General features: G+C 41.5%; 1 protein-coding gene and 1 long non-coding RNA gene across 2 annotated transcripts in view; both read left to right on the forward strand.

Moving 5' to 3' along the window:
- The window catches only part of LOC117947508, a 1113976-nt gene that overhangs the window by 814097 nt on the left and 279086 nt on the right, over positions 1-20793 (forward strand). The window lies entirely within an intron of this gene.
- On the forward strand, positions 2803-5401 carry aar2 (AAR2 splicing factor). Its single transcript, XM_034876459.1, has 3 exons — positions 2803-3943; positions 4052-4281; positions 4908-5401. The coding sequence occupies exons 1-3, from the start codon at positions 3178-3180 to the stop codon at positions 5073-5075; spliced, it is 1164 nt and encodes a 387-aa protein (XP_034732350.1). The 5' UTR covers positions 2803-3177; the 3' UTR covers positions 5076-5401.

Consider the following 20793-nt stretch of genomic DNA (forward strand, 5'->3'; position numbering starts at 1 on the left):
TTGATCGTACTGGAGATTGTTGAAATCCTAAACCCCGCGTCAGCAATCCATGACGGGAAAGGAAATTGGAGCAGCAGTAACTTTGGTGATGTTGGAAACCACGGAGCACCACATCGGAAGTCTACCCGCCACCGCATTAACCTATCCACCTGAGGAAGTGTAAAAATACTGAGGAAAAAAAGGTTTTGGAGACCATGAGCGCGGCCAGATCAGGAGTAAGTCCTTGGACCTCCCTGCTACTGATAGAGATGTCTTTGCTTGTCTGAGGATCCTGCAGTAGAACATGATAAATGGTAAGTGCAGGGGATTTAACATCTGGTGCGTATTTACGCAACAGATGGGGCTAATGCAGAAAAGTATTGCAAGTTGCGCCACTGACGGTGAAGTCTGTGGACTATATCTGTCAGGTTATTGTGGTATTAAGTACATACTTCTGGAAACGGACGGACCTCATAGTGCCAGCTGTAGCGCACTGTGCGTCCGAGCAGGAGCCAATTAAACATTGATTTACGTTTGGATTTTTCTCATTGTAAGTTTAGAATGGACTTTTCCTTTTTTTATGTATGTTGTAACAACTATTTCTTTCATAGTGTCTGACCGGAACTCTACTCCGTAGTATCCTGTTGGTTCTCTTGTTGGCGGACGCTTGTGGTAAACGTAGATGTAACTATATAGAAATCCTGGGCTCCTACAGAGAGGTCATCTTCGTTGAGCTGCAGAATCTGGTATGAGGATATTGTTGCGGATATGTCTTTGCCACTATGTGTTCCTCATGTATGACTTTGAAAATTGTAGTTTCTAGTTTTTTTTTCTTTTCTATTTGCTCCATTAGCATGGTCTATAATTTCGAGTCAGTTGCAGTAATTTAACATATGGGAACAATGCTTGAATATCCTGTGATAGGCTACAGCGTCCTAGTGTGTGCAACTGTCATAGCTCGTTTCTTCTCTATTGAATAAATCCATATTTGCTTGTTTTCATGCAGAATTTGACTGGCTCATTTAATACCTCCAAAGTGAGAGACCCCTGTCCCTCAGGAAAGGTAAATGGCACTACAGTTTGTGCACTTTCAGCACCATGGACAGGGTAATAATGACTCATAACAGGCTAATTTGTCCTGATACTGTTAAACTGTGGGTTTCACAAGAACCTGCTACATAATCTGCATGTCATTAAATATTTGGCAAATTCAAAAGAATGATTCCCCCAAGAGAATTATGGAGTGTAACATAAGCGTGCTTGCTGTATGTTATCATCAACTGATGAGCTATTTGAAATGCCATTTTATTTAATTCCCTCTCTGGGCTACTGTCCCATGGCAGGCTCGTCGCATCCTGGTTTCCATCTATGGTATGACGCAGCAGATGAGGTGTCAGAGGGGCGGCAAGCAGACGTCTGACCTGGAAAAGCCACTGGTGAGCATGGAGCAGCTCATCATTCACAACTGCAGCCCTGATTATCTGGTGAGGAGAAAGCTATATTCTTTTATTTGTGTTGAATTAATATATCCATTGAGTTTTCATTTTCCCACAATGAATGAGGACACACCAAAGAGCAAAACAAAACTGCACAGAAAACAACATCCCACCCCCACACCAACCTTCTGATACATGAATTAAGAAACAAATAAAGGTTGGGCTAGGGAAATGGTTTGCACATGGTACAAAGATGCACAAACCTCCTTCATGATGTGACCCTGAAATGAACAGTATAGGTTATTAAAGCAGATAACTAGATAAAAGCCAATGTTTTATCTGCATAATTCTTTTTCTGGTTGTTTGCTTTCAGGGGAAGAAATTATCTTGTTCATCTGTCCAGAAAATACGAGGAAAGAAGAGAAAGAGAATAAGATTAATTAAAGTTATCAAGGCACTGATCACTTGTTGGCAGAAACTTCAGAGTGCCTCTATGCTCTTGAAGTAGGGTATAATAATAAAGCTGTGTCTTCCTGGTTCCTGCAAGCCTGTGCTACTTCCAGGTGAATTTCACACCATCAAAAGGATATTACTTGGCCAATGACTCACTGTTTTTTTCAAATGCAATATCGTGAATGTTTACTGTTGTCAAGTTCTCCGTGTTTTGTTTATAAAAATTATACCAGACTTTGCATGTCAGCATTGCTCCTTGTTTTATGGAGTAGTTTTATAGTAACCACAGATAAGCTACAAAGTACCCACAATGCATTCAAATACTTTTAGAATATGCACATTTTCCAAAGTCTGTTTTGTTTTAACAACTATGTTTGTCTGTGTAAGCCATATGTAACCATCATACCTATGAATGTTCTTCAGTTTATGTTTTAGAGTATATGCAATATAATAAAACAAACTTTTTTAAATGTTTAATTTCTACTTATGACTGTTTGATACTGTGATTATTATTACTGTTATTATTATTATTATTATTATTAATATTATTATTATTAGTGATGGTGGTGGGGTAGGTTCAGTATCAACTAAATATATTTATACTACTGTTAAAAAATATCTTTATTTCTATAATCAGTGTACAACAATCAGACTTCCAATATATTACAAAAAAGATAATACAAAAGTAGAACAAATAAAAGTAATCATTGATCATAATGAACTGATCAATGTATAAAACAAGACTTTATGCCACACTTCCAAGCCTTCTACAAAGAATCCTTGTTAGAAACTAATAATCATGTTCATCATGTATTTTGGAGTGAGATGGCTTCTCTCAAAGTCAACGATAGCTTTGTGCCTAAAGTCGGCCTCCTCGGTAAAGCCCTTGTTGCTATTAGAAGCGGAACACTTCTAACACACCGCTGTTTCCGCCCGGAGCGGAAGATATGTTGCACCGCGTCGACCAAACCATTTTCTAGCGATGCGAAACATCAACATCCAGCCACACGTTGCGGTAAATACCCTTCAATACTAACCCGTTTATACAAGTGTACGTTTGATTTAAAAGTATTTCCGTTATATTGTCTCTCTTAAAGTTTTTAGAGACAGACAAACTGCATCTGTTTATAAAACATTTTTTGTGTTAACTGTCGGACTTAGCCAGACATTTTGACGAAATCCTACGGAATGTTCTGAACATGAAAAAACTTACACTTAACAGCTGAAAGCGAAGTATAGCTCTTGTGTTGCCTGGCGTGGTTGAGTAACGTAACAGACTGCACGTCGAGTAGCCCCTGACGGAGCAGACATGGCCAACAGCAACAGTGTAGACATGGATCCAGATGTTGCTCTGAGGCTGTTTGAAGAGGGAGCTACCCTGGTGTTGCTGGGTGTTCCTCAAGGTACGGAGCTGGGGATCGACTGCAAGAGTTGGCAGGTCGGTCCCCGTTTTAAGGGTGTGAAGATGATCCCCCCAGGCCTGCACTTCCTCCACTACAGCTCTGTTAACTCGCCCAGCTGTGGAGGAGAAATTGGTCCAAAGACAGGCCTCTTCCTCACTCTCAAACCCAAAGACATTCTGTTGGCCAACTGGGATCCCAAAGAGGAAGATCTGGATTTCTCAGCCTCCCTAAACGAAGAGGAGGTGAGCCAGATCAGGGCGACCTTGCAAGACCTGGATCCTCACCTGGGGCCCTATCCGTACGAGGTGATGAGGAAATGGGTGTCCCTCACTGACCGTCTGAGTGAGGAGCTGGTCAATAACTTGCAGCCTCTTTCAGGTCGAATATGTGCCTTTAGTGACGTCATCCCCGAGCTTCAGCTCAGACACACCAAAGACCGGGCAGAGCAGCCGAGGAATGACACAGCCTGTCAGAGCATGAAAGAGGGACTCAACAGGCTCCCCAGGATGAAGCAGAGGGAGGGGACGGAGTTGCGCTTCTCTCTTATCCCAGAGAAGAAATACCCTGCTGGGGCTACACCGGCCGAGATCACCCAGTGCAGCCTGGATCTGAGCTACGCCCTAGAGACTGTGCTGGAGAAGAACCATGAGCTGCAGCCTCTCAACCTGCTAGGTGTGTGTTAAGTACACTAATATTGGGTCATCAAAATAGCACACAATTCCCTTCTTTTTTTTTTCTTCACATAAAAAAACTAACCTCATTTGATCTCTCCCCTCTCAGGTGAGCTGCAGTTTGCCTTTGTGTGTTTCCTGATTGGAAATGTGTACGAGGGCTTTGAGCACTGGAAGAGTCTCCTGGCTCTCCTGTGCCGATCAGAGGAGGCAATGCGAAAGCGTAAGGAGCTGTATCTGGGGCTCATCGCCGTGCTTTACCACCAGCTCGGAGAAATCCCACCTGACTTCTTTGTCGACATTGTGTCTCAGAGCAACTTCCTCACCTCCACACTGCAGGTAGGTGCCCAGAAACCCATAATAGCTGGGATGAACCTGATCGTAAAGTACAAACCAATGAAAGAAACAACCATGGAGTGTCTGTCAGAAGCTTTATCAAGATGCATAGACACAACAGTTGTTTTGAGCTTCTTGTGATCTCAGTAGCATATCTAGTGGAAGGGATCCCTCAGATGGAAGAGGTTTACAAATGTCCTACCAATTGTTTACTATCCCATCTCAACATAAGGAAAAATAAAATACCTTATTAATCAAATTAGATTAATAATTGTCTTAATTATTGTAGAATAGTGAATGCATTTAACCTCTGAAATTAGAGACATATTAGACAAGTCCAGTCCTAGTATTTCAAAGATCAGGGTTATTTATTATTGATTTATCAAAAGTATCAAGGTGGTCCTTCCTGTCATAAATATCTCACATTGACCAGAAAAGTAATCTTTTCTCCGCTAGGATGTCATAACCTGTTAGGAGTTCCCAGGAAGTGGAAAATAATATGGAAAATATGAACACACATTCCAGTTGTTTTAGAAATATAGAATGTCAAAGCATTGCCTAAACTATTGTTATGTATTATCAAGGATGTTCACATTTACAAATAATTACATTGAGTTTTTATCATACAGGACTTTTTCCAGTTTTCCAGTGGGCCCGGTATAGACGGCACACTGCGAAAGAGAGCAGAGAAGTTCAAAGCTCACCTGACTAAGAAGTTTCGCTGGGACTTTGATGCAGACTTGGACGACTGCGCCCCTGTGGTGGTGGAGCTGCCGGACGGTGTTACAGTGGACTGAGACTGTGTGTAATATGGGTTCAGTGTACATGCTGGAACCCTAAGCAGGGGACGGGACTGAAATAATCTGACGCTGAAGGAGAGCAGTGAAGCCTGGTATTTAACACCAGATCCAAAGCTTCTTAGGAGGCTTGAGGAAACTTAAACAACAACCTCAATAAAGTTTCAGTCATACCGGTAGTTCTCTAACAGTGTGTGTTGAGAGTGTTAATGTAGGCTGTACACTCACTTCTCATATATGGGCACATTTTGCACCCTGTTATGAAGAAAACAAAATCATTAAGTCACCCAAAGTGTTCAATCATGGCAGAGCCGCATTTTACTGAAGGGACTGAATTACTCAACAGTTTTAGAACCCAATTACAACACATTTATTGCCAAAATCAACCCCCTGGTTGTTCCTAACCTCACTTAAGCTGGAGGGTTTATTTCATGAATGGCTATGCTAACAGTTAAAAAAGGTTTCATGCACGGAGCTGTTATCTTTGTCAGTTGTGGAGAACTTAAATGTTCACCACAACTGCCACATGATAACTGCATGGATGAGGACACACATAGTGTAACGTTAATTTCACCAAACCTTATAAGAATTCTAGATAAATAGGATTTAGTTAGAAGAAAACAAAAATAATAGTATTGTGACTGTAGTAGTTCTACACCTCCTTATATTATATAAATATAGTTTTGTGTTTATTATTAATTTCTGTTGTCACACTGGGAAAATGTCAAAATCACTATCACATGTTTGTCATGGTAAATTGTTTAAACAAAAAGACCCCATCTGAGCTGTTTTCTTCAGGACCTTCTAAAATATATGTTTTTTTAATGATTTATTGGATCCAAATTCCCTTGAATAAAAACCCTTTTGATATAAATACCTGTGTAGCCTTCTGCTTCCTGTCTGTCATGGCCATCTAGTAAACACTGATCCGTGTTTCAGTACCTGCCAGGAGTCAATCTCTCTCGCCTCCACTGGATGGCAGTCCCAGGCTTTTTGTGAAATGTTCATGTTTCTTGATGAGGGTATTCATCGTAAATGTAATAATTTGCACTCACACAGAATGGAAAGCTGCTGTTTTCTGTGCTGGGAAGAAGAAATAGATTGGTTGGAATTGGCGGTGTTCCACAGCATGTGTGTCAGGTGGAAATTATCTTTAAACCTACTGATCTCAACAAAGATGCCTTGTGAAGACTGAAAGGTGGAGGAGTAAGTGTGAGGAGCACAGGTGTCAACTGGATGATATAATTACAACCAATTTATTAGCTGTATGTGTGTGTGTGTGTCCCCTTCTTTGGCAGTGATGGATGGGATGGGCCTTGTGTTGGTCCATCAATTCATTCACTCGTTAATTTCTCTTCTGCCCTCCCTGAACCCCCTTTTTCCCTCCAGCTGGACTCTGCTTTGACACATCCCAGCTCTGTGAACACATCTACAACCGTAAAGCTGCTGTGAAAAGGACTAAAGGCATCTAATGCAATTATGTGAATCAATAGAGTCTTTGCTTGTTGAGGGAGCTCCAAATGCCAGTACAAGAAAATCAATTCTTTTCTCAGAATACAGATGGTGTTGTGAAAGCAATGGTTGTGTCAGGCTTTATGATGAAAACTCCCCCTTTTGAAAATGAACGCACATCTTAAAAGAAGATCAGTTCTGTATTTGTGGTCCACTCCGAGACCACTGGGGCCCTGTGCTGCATGCTATTTTCCTTTGAATGCAATTAGATGAAGATGAAAATGGCTCGGAACACATGTTGGATACATCACAGCACAACATGGAAGGAAATGTACCGCAATTATTGGTAGATTCAGGGCCCTCAACGGGGATTGAGTACTGAACACTGTCAATGAGTACAGTCTCATAAATTACACTTTTGGGACGTATTTGGCGTTCCTGCCCCTCCATAATGAATGAAATTACAGTGTACAGAACTCCAGAGGACAACTCCATTAAGTGTCACGCTTTTGTGTGTCGCACGTACTCTTTCACCCTTGGCAAACGCTCTCCTGCCATGATCCTGCTATGGCAACCATTTTCCTTTTAATCTCTCTTATTTGTTTTGTTTGGTGTGGCCGCCCTGGGGAGTGAAGCACGCTGGGAAACGGATTGAGTTGATTGTGAAGAACCTCAAAGGCAAGCAGGCCCTGTCCGTCACGGTGGGGCTTTCTCTCCATTAGATGTGAGCTGGTCATTTTCATGGGGCTTCACAAGCTGCTCTGTTTCTTTCCCAGTCACTCCCCCCCCCCCCCCCCCCCCCCCCCCCCCCCCACAGCAGAAAGAAGGATGGATGTTGGTGTGCGTGCGTTTGATTTCTTGACCAAGGATGACTCTGGTTCCGATATTAATTATTGAGCAAATCAGGTGTTTGATTGTTCATTGGTTTTTGCTCACCTAAGCATCTGCAATAAATGAGCAAATGAGAGTGATTGTCTTGTCGACAGTAGCGCCAATTTAATAACACAGGTAGAGATGTGGAGGATTATCAGCACCCAGAAGATCCGTTCTAGTTCATTGCTGTTGTTGCATTGCCGTGGTCTTTGCATTTCCCCAAATACTGTATTTTTGGTAGAAGTTATAATTCTAGATTGTTGTTTCTCATGTTCTCCATCTTTCTGTACAGATTACTTGCCAGTTCTCTGCCTGCTCTTTGTCTGGTGAAGTCTGTTTCTTTCTATGACCACTTTGATGTATGACTAGATGCATACTTATAATAAATAGCTTGTCAAACAGCGGATTTTTTGATAATTGCTTGTGTCTGTTGATTACACAAGGGAAATATGTTGGTACAGAAGTGGTAAGAGGTGTTTACTCATTGACCTCTTTATTGTTTAGTGAGGTTTAGTGGTGGTTTTCTCAGAAACCAAATATGAAAGCATATGAAGTTTTTGCATCTGTGGTGTGGATTCCGTTCTCTGTCCACACATATCAGCTGCTGCTTCCTCTCACCTTTTTTTTCTTGCACTTTTCCTTCAGTGTCTGCCTCATAAGTGTTGATGACCAGCCTGCCTGTGATTCCACTGTATTCCCTCTCTTGTGCGGTACCAGCGGAGCTTCACACGTCTGACAGGCATGACACAAATGCGAAGCAGGCACGTGTTCATTTTCCCAGGATGTGTATATGAACGTGCGATGTGGGACGCATGTACATTTTGGGCTCTGGTGCCCAGACATATGGAGAGGGGGCGAGTGGGGGAGAACTAAAAGCGGGGATGGACAAGGTTAAAAATGCCTCTTGGAAATTTTATACACACCAGGGAAGAGAGAGAGAGAGTGTGTGAACAATATGTTCTGTTATAGTGATCTGCTGAAGTGATTAAAGGCAGCAGCCAAAGGCAGGGCGGTAGACCTTTTGAGGTCTGGTCAGCAGGCATGTGTGTGTGTCAGTGGCTGTCTTTCTGATCATGTAGCATGAGGACCCGGCAGCTGGGCCATAAATGTCCCAGCCTAACTATCTCAAGTTGTAGAGGTGAAACAAGCACATGCTGTGATACGCACACACACAGACACAAAAGCACAACAGAGGCAGAGATAACTTCTGCTGTCATGTCTCCCTGTTGTCACAGAGCTCATAAAAGTGTCTGCGCTTGTGCTGTATATCATCCTTCAGAGCCTAACTAAACATTGGACAAGTCCTTTTGAATCAAATACACTTTGGACAAACCACAATAAAGATCTTTTCCTGGTCCCTAGTCCCCGTCCTCAGTCAATCAGATATCCTTCTCTCTCCCACACCTGCCCGTCAGATGACTGATCCCTGACTTCCATTTTTAGTTTGTGTGTGTGTGTGTGTGTGTGTGTTGTCTTTGGCTATGGCACTGCAGCATGAACTCTGGCGGACCTTGTCACAGCAGAAAGGATCTGAATTCCTCTGCACCCCAAATACACACCCAACTCACTTTCTTTCTCTGTGTGAGGGGTTTGAGGTGAAAGCAAACCCTTCTTGGTAGCCCCACACCCAGGGGAGAACCCGCTGAATGGTAAAAGGGTGGAGAGGAAGGGCAGGAGGGAAACCCCGAGCAGAACGGGCCTTTCACATGGCGCTTTGAGGAGGATGAAAACCTTCATCAATCATTGTTTTCTTCTGGGTCTAAAGTCATTCCGGTTTTTCTTCTGTCCTTTTACAGCTTTCTTTTAATTTTTTCTTCAGCTTCTACCGCCTGCACCCTTCACCTTGTAAACACACACACACACACACACACACACACACACACACACACACACACACAGCTATACTTTTATTGTTGCCCTTCATCTTAAAAAAGTAACTTCTTTGTCTGTGCCCCACTGTGAAATTATCCCTCCATCTGCCTACCTCCAACCAATCAGGTATGTTATACTAACTGTATGATGTCAGCAGCAGGTATTTTTGACATGGAAGTGAAGATTCAAGGATTCCACACACAATATTTCTAGAAAGGGAAAAAAAGTATTCTTAATTGCTTTTCCCCAAAGTGAATAGAAATAATGCAGGTCATGTAAATGACTCAATGATTTAGAAACCTTGTGACCTGTTGTAGGGGTCCTAACCCTCGGTTGGCAACCACTGCTATAAAGTTTAATGAGGGCTGCTTTGCCTTGGCTTGTGTTGATGGTTAAAACTTTTTTCTTGGAGAACAATTCTTTTCAAGAGCTTACTAAGTAAAAGACAATACCACATAGCATTTTAAAATAATTATTAAATCTGTTTTTCTCTACAATTGAGCCTGCCGGTTCATTCTTGACCTTGAAAGTTGTTTAACTTCATGATTTTAACCAACGGTTCAATTACCAGCTTTGTGTGGAGCTTTCAACCACAACCCCTGGTCTTCATCAGCTAACCCAAAAATCAATCCAAACTCACTGAGACAGCAACAACATTCATTTTGGATACACTTTGCACATTTTTCAAACTCCATCCGCCAATATAAACTGAGACGGTACTGAAAAACTCTTGGAACTGAGTTGAGATTATTTGGTGAAAGAACTCAAACGTCTTTAATGACATTGAAATTTTGATTGAGCTCTTCATTGTCCCTTAATGTTTTTTCTTCTCTTTTTCCTGTCACTTTGTGACAACTTTCCCTCCTCTATCAACAGGCAGTGCAGGTTTGCATAGTTCCCTCCTCATGCATCATGCTGTAGCTCATTCTGAAAGAAATGGTATTTGTTTAGTGACACAGGGAGTTTTTAAAAAGACCCTCGTTCTATGTTTTTTATTCCTGCATCTCTTTAATACAACAGTAAATCTTCCTCTTCCTCTGTGTTCTTTTTTCCCATCCCACTTTTTTCTACTGTGTTCCACTTCCTCCATTCCTCTGTTTTCGCTGTCCAGGCTCAAGCTGAGTTATGGGACAATCATCCAGAGTAGCAGAGAGAGTTGAATCTGCTGTCCCTTCTCTATTCTGTGCTCTCTAAAACCTTAGCTATTAATCATTTGCAGACACAAAAGAAACATCACTTCTCATCAGGGTATGTTTGTTAGGGGTATTATGTAAATAACTCTTAATCGCCATTTTCTTTAAAGTCTTTCCCTGCTACTCTTCAGCTCCAACTCTCCCTCAGTGCTGCTGGCCAGAATCCCAGACACACCACAGCTGATCGTCCTTACTCTGAGCCCTAGCTGTCTGCTGTCCTATCCTGCTGCTGTCACCACTGCAATTACGTCCGTCTAATTGGACAGGCTTCTGTCAGTGTGTGTGGGCGCATATGCGGCTGGCTCCATGTTGTAGCCAGGCTTGCTGGAGCCAGGTGGCCACGTGTTTGGCTCACACAACTATTTTTCTATCGATGCTAGACCGCAGGCAATAAACAGCCACGTGATGCACACAGCTCAAGGTTGGATGTAACCCCAAAGACTTGGCAAAGCATGCATGGGAAGACATTAAATATTACCAGGAATGGGACAATTGACTGGTAGATTTAGATGATTGGCTAAAGTTCGTATGCAGATATGATCAACATGGTTTGAGTTTATTCCAAGATGTGAATGGAACTGTGAAGAAGAAATAATGGCCATGAATCTGAGATTTTTGACTAATGGCCAACACAGATAAACTGTAGTTTTGTGTTCACTGGGTCTCTGATGAGTAGGTTGGGCCTTGAAGCTGAAATGGGAGAGGCTTGAAGAGTCTGGGGTCATGGAGATCATTAGTAAACTGAGAGAAAAGTGAAAGTATGAAATCATTTATAATAAAATGGCTTCAGCAACAATTCAGCAGCATGTTAGGTGTGGTATAGTTGTGGTATGTCAGCTTAAGGATAATTAAGGGGCTTAAGTCATTTGACTAAAATCCCTAACGACTTGCAGAAGCTGTTCATCTGCACCAAAAGCTGCAACAAAGCATTTTTATACCAAAAATGTTACCACAAACACTATGCCGAACAGCTCCCTCTCTCTGCAGCAAATCCAGAAGAAGCATCACTTAAATGTTTCCAAGAAGATTCATTACTCTTGCTATATCTCTCTCTCTTCTCCCCATGTCACCCTCTTTCTATTACAGGGCTTTGTCTGGTGCTGCTGGTGATGTTTATCTCTCTGACCGATGGTGTCTGGCAAGTAAACAGACTCGCCTGGGTCCTGGTCCGGACCAATTTCATGTTTCTGCTCCTTCTCCAAATCCTTATTACCACTGAACCACAACTGGCTAATACACTAACACACAACAACTACACAAACTACTGGAGCATCTCGAGAGGAGTCAGAGAACTACTACTATCAACATGCCGGTGATTTTGGAGATCACAGTATAAACACTCAAGGTTGGATGCAATACTGAAACATCAGGACATGATTTTGCTCCCAATGTCAAAATAATTTTGTACCGTATATTAATCAATCCATTTGCTAACAACATACTGCGTTTGTACAAGAAAAACACATACAGTAATACGTTATTAATTCAGTTATGTCTCACTGTAGAACTGATGTTCATTTCAGCAAATGGAGCCCATGGTAGATATCATATTGCCTAACAAATGCATGTTTGTACATTACGTCTGTATGTATGTATGTACGTATGTATGTACAGTATTATGTAAATGTGTGCTCAGAACACACACTAAAACTATTTCTTCTGTTTTGCCAAGTGGGGTGTTAGAACTTGACATGGAGGGTCCTCCTTTCTGTTCAGATTAAGGGTGTCCTGTTCCTGTAGTACCTTAAGGGAAGACGTCCAGTCCAAAGTAAACGTTTGATCTGAGAGTTAATTCAGTCACATGCAGCTGGCTCCAAAATAAAGACGGCCTCAACCTTATGAGTTTTAAACAGTAGTGGAGAGTGAAGATCTTCTAAGGGCTAATGATATTCTACTCTCACAGCTTCCAGTCTGCATCCCTTCCTGCACCCCCAACACAAGGGCTGATTCAGGGGGTAGACAAATAAAGAGCCGGGCTGAGACGGAAACACGCGATGATCTGGTTGCATTTAATGGTCAAAGAGGGGAAAGGAAGGGGTCTTTTTATTCAGAAGATTGGTGGCGGCTGTCACCTCGTGCTCAACCTGTGCTTTACTGATGCTATTCTTATAATGGCATGCCTAAGTATGAAGAGTTAAAATAGGACAGTAAAATTGTTTCTCCAAATGAAAAGATGAATTCATGAGCAATCAAATACACTTTTACTCAGTTCAAAACAGTTTTGCATGTTTACATGCTTTAATATTCAAACAGGGATGATGTGGTCTTCCACATCTGCCCTCTTGGCCTCTCTCCACCATCATTGCAGCTGGGGAATAATCGCCATGGCACTGTAGCGACACTTATCACCTAAATATACAGTAGTTGTGACATCACAACTGTAGGGAAGTCCTGACGGCTCGTCTAAAGGCAACGTTTTTGAATATGTGAATGTTTTGATGACTTTCACCGTATATACCTCAACCTGCTTTGTTATAAAAAAAAGATATAGAAAACCAACTTTTTACTATATTGGGCCTTTAAAATGTTAGAGACAAAATAAGGTTAAACAGTCCTCATTAAATAAAACAAAACTAGCTGTTTAGTTTAATAAATAGTATTAAAAAATGTTACTGTTTTGAGGAGAGATGGATTATCCTGTTATGTTCAAAGACAGGCAGGGGAATTATCCATGTGTTTATCCTTTCTTATCCACTGACAGCAGGTGTGATGTGCAGGCTTTCATCAAAAGATGAGGCATAACATGCAACACAAACTATAAGCTTTGGAGACTTATCAGTTGACGCCTCTTCTTTTGTAAAATGTGTTTTTTTTTCTCTTAATTGTGAAAAGCAAACACAATTTCACACAGCTCTCAGCATCTGTTGCACTTGAAGGTTTTTGTAGAATGTGAACGGTAATTAAGAGTGGACAATTCTTTTTCTTTTTCACATTGTTTCCGCTTGGTTTTACCTTTGTGTGTGAGTGTTTGTTTCTCCTTTGATTTGAAAGGCAGTGTTTCACTCTTCACTTTTCTTTTGGCAGCCTTGTCTGTCCCATAAAAGCAATGCAATGATTGGCAAATCGGTTTCTATCCCTCCCAACCAAAATGGAGTCCAGCTTTTCACTCAATTATTTCACACGCCCCACAGAGACCTCAGTCTCCAGCAAGGACATGGGAGCTTATTGTAAATGTGTTTGTTTGGTTTTAATGTTGAGAAGAAAAGACATCTCAACGTTTTATGAGTTAAAGGTTTTGTGACTGGGACAAGAGTATTGTGAGGCAATCTATCAAAGTATGCATACCATAAAAAAACAATGGGACCTCCTTTCCCTCTGGGATGCACTGCTGACGCCACCATGCTTTAGAAGGATTGGGGGCTGATCTAACAGAATTACTGAATTGTAGCCATACCTCAGTTTCAGCAGTAGTGCTGCTGAGCTACAGTTGGCATAAAGTTAAATATCTGAGGTCCCCAATAATGCACAAATTCTCACCTTAATAAGCAATGGCCTGAGAAAACACCCGGCACATCAGGGTTTCTTAATCCATACCACACAAATGTACTTACATGTGCATGCATGCACTCTCTTTCACCCACCCCCCCCCACACACACACATACACAATGTGTCATGTGACTGGCATGTTATGTGATTGCTGTGGCAGACATCCTTCATATCCTGTCCAGATTTGTTAGTCTTTCAGATTCCTGGATGAGGGGCTAAATCCATACTGCTGTGGGATTTATTTTCTTTCATTAAACCAAATCATCTCCAATGCAGGTAAAGGAACCCTTTTCAAAGCCATCAGGGACACGATAAACCCTACAAGCAAAACACTCCACTGTCAGATCATCAAATGTGTGTCCGAGATTAACAGAACTGGGAGCAGAGGAAAATGTTCTTACTTTGCGAGTATGAATTACTAATTAAAAACTGTTCCTTTTGAACCTGCCAGGCTTTGTATTTAAAACCTGTGAAGGAAGAGAAACAGTAAATGTGAATTAACTAAAAAAGAAGTTTGTTAACACTGCATGCCTCTGGTGAAAAGCTTGAGAACCCATGTAATAGGCATGAAGGTGTTTTGAATGATGTATGGACTTGGTAGATGGGGTGAGGGGCTTTGGGTCATGGGATCTGGGTTGGGGTCAAGGACAAGGTCTAGGGGGATCTTGGAGTTACCACATTCACACTGCAAGAAAGATAGTTGACGGGTTGCTTCATTTTGATGAATTGTTGATGATGCAAAAGGACATGTCATGATGTTACAGTCCATTGTACTGATATATGTGTATATCAGTATGTATATGTACCAAGGCTCTCTATCTGTATTTTACTAGAAGTACCATTCAAAATACAGCCATGATCTGCTGCCTTTCTCTCTTCTTAAATTAAGACTATTATCCAAGAAGAACAGGTGTCAAAAAAGTTCATAAATGTTCTCCAAAACGTTAAATAGACAAGTAAAATACTGTCCAAAGCTTTAACAATTGACTGAATCTCTCACATTCTTCATAACGTCAACATCCTCATCCTACACCACAGCATCATTATCTTTTAAGTAAATATGGTGAACTTGTTAGCAAACAGTTGCTTATTTACACATCCAGAAGATACAAAGAAACATTAGAATTCATTTGCAGTCATGTTTCTAGTCACCTGGCGAATGTAAGAACAACATTGACTCTTCTTTTTGCTCTGTTTTTGGTCTCAACCAACTCTTGGCCCTGCCGAGTGCAACATTATGTTCACCATCTGGTTGTTAACTTTGACTGTCTGCTGTTTTGAGCGGACAGTGGATGGGTTTTGTGTGTTTTGGCTAAAAGCTGCCTGCTGTAGATGACACTATAAGACAAACAGTTAAGTTGCAGCCAGACGGCTAAAGAATAAGCTGATAGTTCTGTTGAGCCAGGGGGGCTACAGCCTGCTTGCAACAACTTCTGTTAGATCTCACATTCTCACAAAACAACAGACATCTCAAAAAACGGCAAAATATTTCTACACAAATATTGTGGTACCACTCCATTGTGTTGCTGAAGGCTGTAGGGAGCCTGTAATATAATGGACTGGACCATCTTTCCTGATTGTCACTTTCATAAGTAATTGTGCGTTTCACATGCTACTTTTTGCTGACTCAACTTCACACTGCCCAGCTGCACAATTGTTTATGAAATTAAATCATTATTAAAGAAAATTGTTAATAATGTCCAATAAAAGATAAATGTTGATACATGTGCACACTGGCTGGTCTTCCCTCAACCTCTGCAGGAAGTGAGTGCGTCTTTGATTAAGTTGCTCGTAGTGTGACAGCATGGACAGATTGTATAGACACAAAATGAACCGGGAGACAATTATGGCAATACATTTGCGATATGCATTCCCTCCAGCGTCACACCCAATACGGGCTTGGCTCTTTTACAGTCTGGAGAAGAATTCCTGACTTTATTAAAATGTGAGATTTGTTTGGATAATACTGTGTCATAAGGATTACACTGCCAGACAAAAGAGTCTGTTTGAAACTCCCAGGGCCCATACTGTAATTCTTCTTTAAACCAACATGCCCCAGCTCCCATGCTTAAACTGCACGCTTCACTATTGATTTATTGACACCGCTCCGCCTATCAAGCATAATTACATTCCAAACTGTATTATGGCAACTGTACATTTGCACCGGCCAAGTTTGAGACTTACTGAAAGTAATGTATGTGTCCACATACATGCTTTGGATTTTTCAAGTGAAGTGCACATGCAGAGGCACTGACAGCAGCTGTTGTGTGTTTGGCATATGATGTAAGCTTAATAATGGCACGTATAACCTTTCATGTGTCAATAAATCAAGAAAAAAGAGCTTCAAGAATGTGTTGGTGCACAGTTGCTACTAAGATCTTCCCTTTGATCTTAAAGTGCAACAGTTGACCCTAAGAACCTCTCACCTGTCCAAACTGACCAACTCATTGACATCTTCAAGTTATTCTACCCTCAGACACATACACTTACTAACCAACCAACCAACCAAACAACCAACCAACCCAATAACCAGACAGGAACATTAATACCAGACAGTAAATCTTGCATTACGTTCAGTACCTTTTTTCTGTTTTGTTTCTGCAAATCCATTGCCAAGCTTTTTAAATGTTTGGGAAAGATTTAATTTCCACCTTGCACCTTAGACGTTAATTGAGAGGTACAGAGTAAAGCCCTGACACACACACACATACACACACACAAACACACACACACAAACAAACACACGCGCACACACACCGCCATGTGATTGGACTTCCAGCTTTCTCAACTCCACATGCTTTTCCTCTGTTCTGACCCTGAGCCAGAGGCTGTAAAATGAGATTATTATGTGTGAAATGAGGAGCCCTCTCACTTATTCTTATGATCCAGTCAGGACAAATCACGGTTGAAGACAGATGATAGAGAGAGACAGCTTCATGCAAAGATGCACCAAAAGTTGTGGGGTACAATACTGGAACAAATTCTTCCACATCATTACATCTTTGAATCTCATAGCCTGAGGGAAAGAGGCCTTCAGAGATAGAGATGATGGAGGCATAACTGTCTCCTCCAGCTCAGGCTCCTTTTATAAATGATCCCAGGTTGGACAAACATTCATCTGGGCGTGAAGTGCGGTGCTAACTTCGTAACCTGCAATTCCTTTTGCTGGCAGCCCTTTCCGACGTTTTTCGGACTCTGATGCAACGGCATTCTCTGCATACCTGTGCTCTCAAGCGACGGGGGCACGTGCGCAGGTCACAGGGCCACAGCAGGGAGAGGATGTATGCGTATTAACTCAAATCTCCAATGACAGCCCCATTCTCCCGATATTGTAGATTAATTGTTCCCAGGCTGTAAGGGTATAGGGAACATGGCTCAAGCGGCTGAGTGAGCAGAGGGTGATGAGTTAAGGCAAGGTGGGGGTGAAGGTGGGAATTTGAGCGAGAGGTTTCAACCCTGGTCGAGTGTGACCTCTGACATCCTGATGTGAACTTGAGGACGAGCTCAGTGGAGGCCGACCTCCTGTGACGGAGTAATTAGCGTGAACAATAACGCACAATTGGTTACAGTTGGATTAGCTTGAACTCATCTAAATTGGCATGCAAAGCATCAAGTAGCTCAGTGAAGCGCTCAGGTTTGGGAATGATACACACTCTTTGATGTTTTAATGAACGGAATCTCTCTCTTCTCAGTTCACTGGCTGTATGATAGCCACATGCACTCTAGATAATGATAAAGAAATGAAGTTTCTGGAAAGGAATAGATGACATACTAGATAAGAAAAGATTTGTATTTTTTTGCATTATCCATTCCCATATTTCAGTCTTGATTTCCTTGATTCAAAGCCTTCAAAAGTTCTTTCCTGTCTTCTCTTGAGCCCACAGTGTGTTTACATGACTTTATTCACCTGTATGTCCAAATTGATTTGAGGGAAATACCTACCTTAGATAATGCAAAACAATCAAGGATGCCAATTCATGGCCTTCTATTTATTTAATTTATCACTTGTATTGCTGGAGTATTTAAAAACGTGTTTTTATGTCAAGGGTCCCCAAAGCAAAACACAGTTCAAAAAATTCTCATTTAATAAAATTCACCCACGGTACCCACAACGGAAAAAAGTTTTTATCATTTTATTTGAGTACACTAATGGTTTTATCAGATGTAACATCCGCGTAATGTGTCTGCTGAGCATCAGTTGATACAGTTTCATGAATGAAGTCAATTGACTTGTCAGTAAAAGACTTGGAAGACAGTTTGGTTCTGTCAGATATTAAATCCAACCCCAAATGGACGTGTTTTTAACAAGATTAATTTGTAGGTTAACAGGTTAACAGTTAAACTAACATTTAAAAGCAATATTATTCCTTTGATGCAGTTATAATCTATTGCAATCTCTGAGCTCAGTTGTTGACCAGTCATGTGAATGCTTCCAAAGTATCAACCGTCAGATGGCCTGCACTGCCAAATGCATTGTCCCCTTCTCTGCTCACACATTGTGATTGGCCAGTGTTGGAATGATTCAACATGTATTTTATCAGAAAATAAAGAGTTGATTCTCCGCAACATACATTTTAATCATTGGGCTTGCGGAAGAGAGGTATTAGTGTTTGAGTCTCAAGTGAGTTTTTAAAGTGTTTTTGGTTTTGTCAAGTCATGTCTGAAGGTTTCAGATTTATGACTTTAATCTCACTTGAGTTCAAGTATTGAAACCTTAGGCTACATGTCTGTCATATTCTGCTTAACCACACCTTGTCATCACATGTCCGATGTCAGTGAAAGACTATCTTGCTAAAATGCAGATAAACAGTGCACCAAATGCAACTTTATTTACTCCCTCTTCTGATGCTGGGCCAAAAGTAGGATAGCAAATCTGGCATTTGCCATTTAGGAAGTGAACGGCTGAGGGATAATCATTTTTTGGATGTTGATCTGATTTCAGTTTAAGGTAAAAGTGGACCTGGGTTTTGATGTCAAGGTTAGGCTCAAATACCATGTAGAGAAGCAGCAAATACGAATGTGACCATTTCAACATACCTTTAGTCATCTAATAGTACAATAGCATTTGGCAGATGTTTTGATTTTACTTATACTTTAAGAAATACTGTACGTCTATTGTGTATTTCAAATGTGTTTTTCCCATTTTCCTCCTCATTATTGCTAACTACCACTGTTGGCTTGGGGACTGGGCAGGGTGCGTCTCCCCCAATAGACACGGTGACGCCAGCCACTTCTTTTCACCTGCAAGCAAGCAGCTTCAGCAGGAGGACATAGCATGCAAGGATGTTGATGCAATCCTCCCCCAGACCCTGATCCCATCCCCACAGGCGCCCTGCTAGTGCAGTGAACAGTTGCGTTCGATTAGACCCCCCAAAAAGCAGTACTGCCCTCAACTGAACCCAGGTCTCCTCAGCAGTGGGCACGTGCTTGTTCCCCTTGTTTCTGGTATTTAACAAAGAAAAGCTCGCTGCCAGATTGCAAGTGAATGGAACATTGTAAACTATTCTTCCAACTTTTTCAAGATCCCCTCTAAGAGCTCTGGATCCTCTTTTAGAAATGCCTTTACAATAAACTGTATTACATTTATTTTCCACTTTCAAACAGTGCTGTATAATTTAGTGTTCTCTGCTTTTCACCAACGTGCCACTTCATGGCAAATCCTGATGTGATCATGTTGACTGTACACTCATAATCACTTCCATACTGCCTCCAGTGGCAATTTGGTCTGTTTACTGCCTAAGGTGCTGATTTATTGCAGCTCTCTCCGTGTTTACTGTTGTGGAGCTGACTCCAGCATTATTAACAGAACCAAGTGGACTCCAGACCACAGCAAACCAGCCTCGGGTGAACACTCATTTTGTTGGATGCTGGTAAGCTGCTGAAGACAGCTTCCTTCCCTTCTCTCTGTGGGCAAAAAGAGTGCCTGAACAGAATGCATGATTCATTTCAAATGTTTTGTAGTTCTATCTTTGAATCCCCAACCTTTCTTCACTGTATCGTAGAAAGTACGGAAGTTACAACTGTATGCCTCTTAAAGGACTTCTATCAGATATCCTGAATAGATTTCGTCTCATAACATAAATGCACAGCAAATAAAAATAAGACATTCAAAAGTTGGGGGAATGCATCCTGGTTTAATGTGCAGATTTAATCCCTTGCAATGGGGGAATGTGGCAAAGCATGCCAACTTGGTCCACACAGGCTGTTTACTGGGGAAATGACTCTGACCAGCCCTTCTGGCTTTTCATCTGTGTCGATCAAGAGCGTATCACCAGCAACACATGCTGTTCTCATTTTCTCATTGCACCTTAGGTTCACATTTTTGTTCCTTTATAGTATTGTACAGGTTAAAAGGCAAGGTTGGAAATAACAAATTAATTTACTCTCATAACTGTAACAAAGTTCTTGTTTTTGTGTATTTAGAAGCGTTAGTAATAGCATTTTTAAAGAATAGGCAATTTTACTTTTATTTAAGTTTTTTAAGTACTGCATTTACTGTATTTCAAGTTCCCCTTCGAGGGGAACTCGAACTGCGTCGGTTACGACACTATGGGAACGCCTTTAGGCATGACAGGGCTGAATGTGAATGAAAACTACTCCAATCCTATTGGTCCTAGTGAGAACGGTAGCATGTGACGGCATAACCGTAGGGGCATATATGCACGCCGGCACAGAGCTCATTAGCTTTTTTCTATTCAGCAGGCACGTTGGTTGATGTTGTGTTGAAAGATTCCAAACATACTATTAGCAACAGGATTGTTCTGACTATCTCCCTGGCCTATCAGGTGCGCGGTTTGCCTTCACCTATGGCTGTACGGGCTCACTCCACGAGAGGCATGGC

Source organism: Etheostoma cragini, chromosome 7 (genome assembly GCF_013103735.1).
Source record: "Etheostoma cragini isolate CJK2018 chromosome 7, CSU_Ecrag_1.0, whole genome shotgun sequence".
NCBI classification, from domain to species: Eukaryota; Metazoa; Chordata; class Actinopteri; order Perciformes; family Percidae; genus Etheostoma; species Etheostoma cragini.